General features: G+C 65.3%; 1 protein-coding gene across 1 annotated transcript; it reads right to left on the reverse strand.

Moving 5' to 3' along the window:
* Positions 1-49: 49 nt before the first annotated feature.
* On the reverse strand, positions 50-891 carry EMIHUDRAFT_59556 (hypothetical protein; the record flags this gene model as incomplete). Its single annotated transcript, XM_005779926.1, has 3 exons — positions 50-250; positions 329-587; positions 674-891. Coding segments are annotated over 3 exons (678 nt in total), but the record flags the coding sequence as incomplete, so codon positions are not given.
* Positions 892-1,371: the final 480 nt, after the last annotated feature.

Genomic DNA, 1,371 nt, shown 5'->3' on the forward strand with positions numbered 1-1,371 from the left:
CGTACTGATGCGCCATTGGCTCGCGCGGCTTGGGCTCGAGCAGCAGCGGGCCGCGGAAGCCGACCTTGTGCTTGTGCTCGGCCACCATCGAGAGGAAGCGGGCGAGGTTGTCGAGCTCGAGCCGCACGTTCGTGTTGAGGATCGACTGGTAGCCCTCGCGGCCGCCCCAGAGCACGTAGTTCTCCCCGCCCAGCCGGTGCGTCACCTCGAGGCACTTCTTGACCGAGGCCGCAGCACGCGCGAACACCGCCTTTGGCGGGGCGCGGGCGCTGCGGTGGGCGCTGCGGTGGGCGCACGCGTGGCGAGGGCGTGCGCCGGTGGCGCGTACCGGGTCCGGATTCGTGGCGGCGCCATTCATGTACCGGCGCGGCGTGAAGAGGTTTGCGGTCCCCCAAAGCAGCTTGAGGCCGCTCGCCGCCTGGACCTCGCCCAGCCGTTCCGCGATGATGTCAAAGTTTGCGTCGGACTCGGCCTGCGTTGCGCCCTCGGGCCGGACGTCAAGGTCGTGAAAGCAGTAGTACGGTGCGCCGACCTTTTCGCAAAACTCCGCGTTGACGTCCACCCGCCGCAGCGCCATGTCCATCTCGCTGCGCAGTGGAGGCGGGAGGCGAGAGCTGAGCGAGAGCTGACGAGGAGAGGCGAGGAGGCGAGGAGGCGAGAGGTGAGGACGCACCTGAGCGCTCTGTCCTCCCACGGTCGGTTGATGGTGCCGTCGAGTCCGAAAATGTCGCCGCCGTTCCCGCGCCATGTGTGCCAGTACGCAATACTGAATCTTAGCCACTCCTTCATCGTTCTCCCGGCCACAACCTCGTCCTCGGCATACTGCTTGAAGGCGAGCGGGTTGCGGGACGACGGCCCTTCGTAGCGAACCTTGTCTATGTCAGGGAAGAATGCGGAGGCCGTGGCGAACGCCCGTGCTGTGGATGCCGGAATCAGGAGCCGAGGCGCGGCGAACGAGAGCGAAATGCGGCACCCAGTCGCAGCCACCATGAGGGTGGATGATTACTTCGGGCCTGCCAAGGTTCCGGCTCCAGCCGAGCAAGCGAAATAACGCACGGGCCCTCAGCGGAGCTGGGAAGAGGACCGCCGCAAGCGGCGTGGCGTGGAGCGGTTGTGCATCCCTCCGGGGGCCCCTCTGCGCCGGGGAGGCGTTGTTGGAGGCTAGGACGCAAGCGTCCGTCGCCCTTTTCAAACTCGGGGCCCACTCCGCTACGCTCCGACCCGAATTTGGAGGGCCTAAAAGTTTAAGGTGTTGCTGCGCAAAAGGGGTCGGACACCGGGCGCAGCTCATGCTAAGAGCTAGAAGAGGAGATAGAGAGAACAACCACCCTGTCCCGTTATGGTACACCAACAACACCACAAAATCTCTCT

Source organism: Emiliania huxleyi (assembly GCF_000372725.1).
Source record: "Emiliania huxleyi CCMP1516 unplaced genomic scaffold EMIHUscaffold_2226, whole genome shotgun sequence".
NCBI lineage: Eukaryota > Haptophyta > Isochrysidales > Noelaerhabdaceae > Emiliania > Emiliania huxleyi.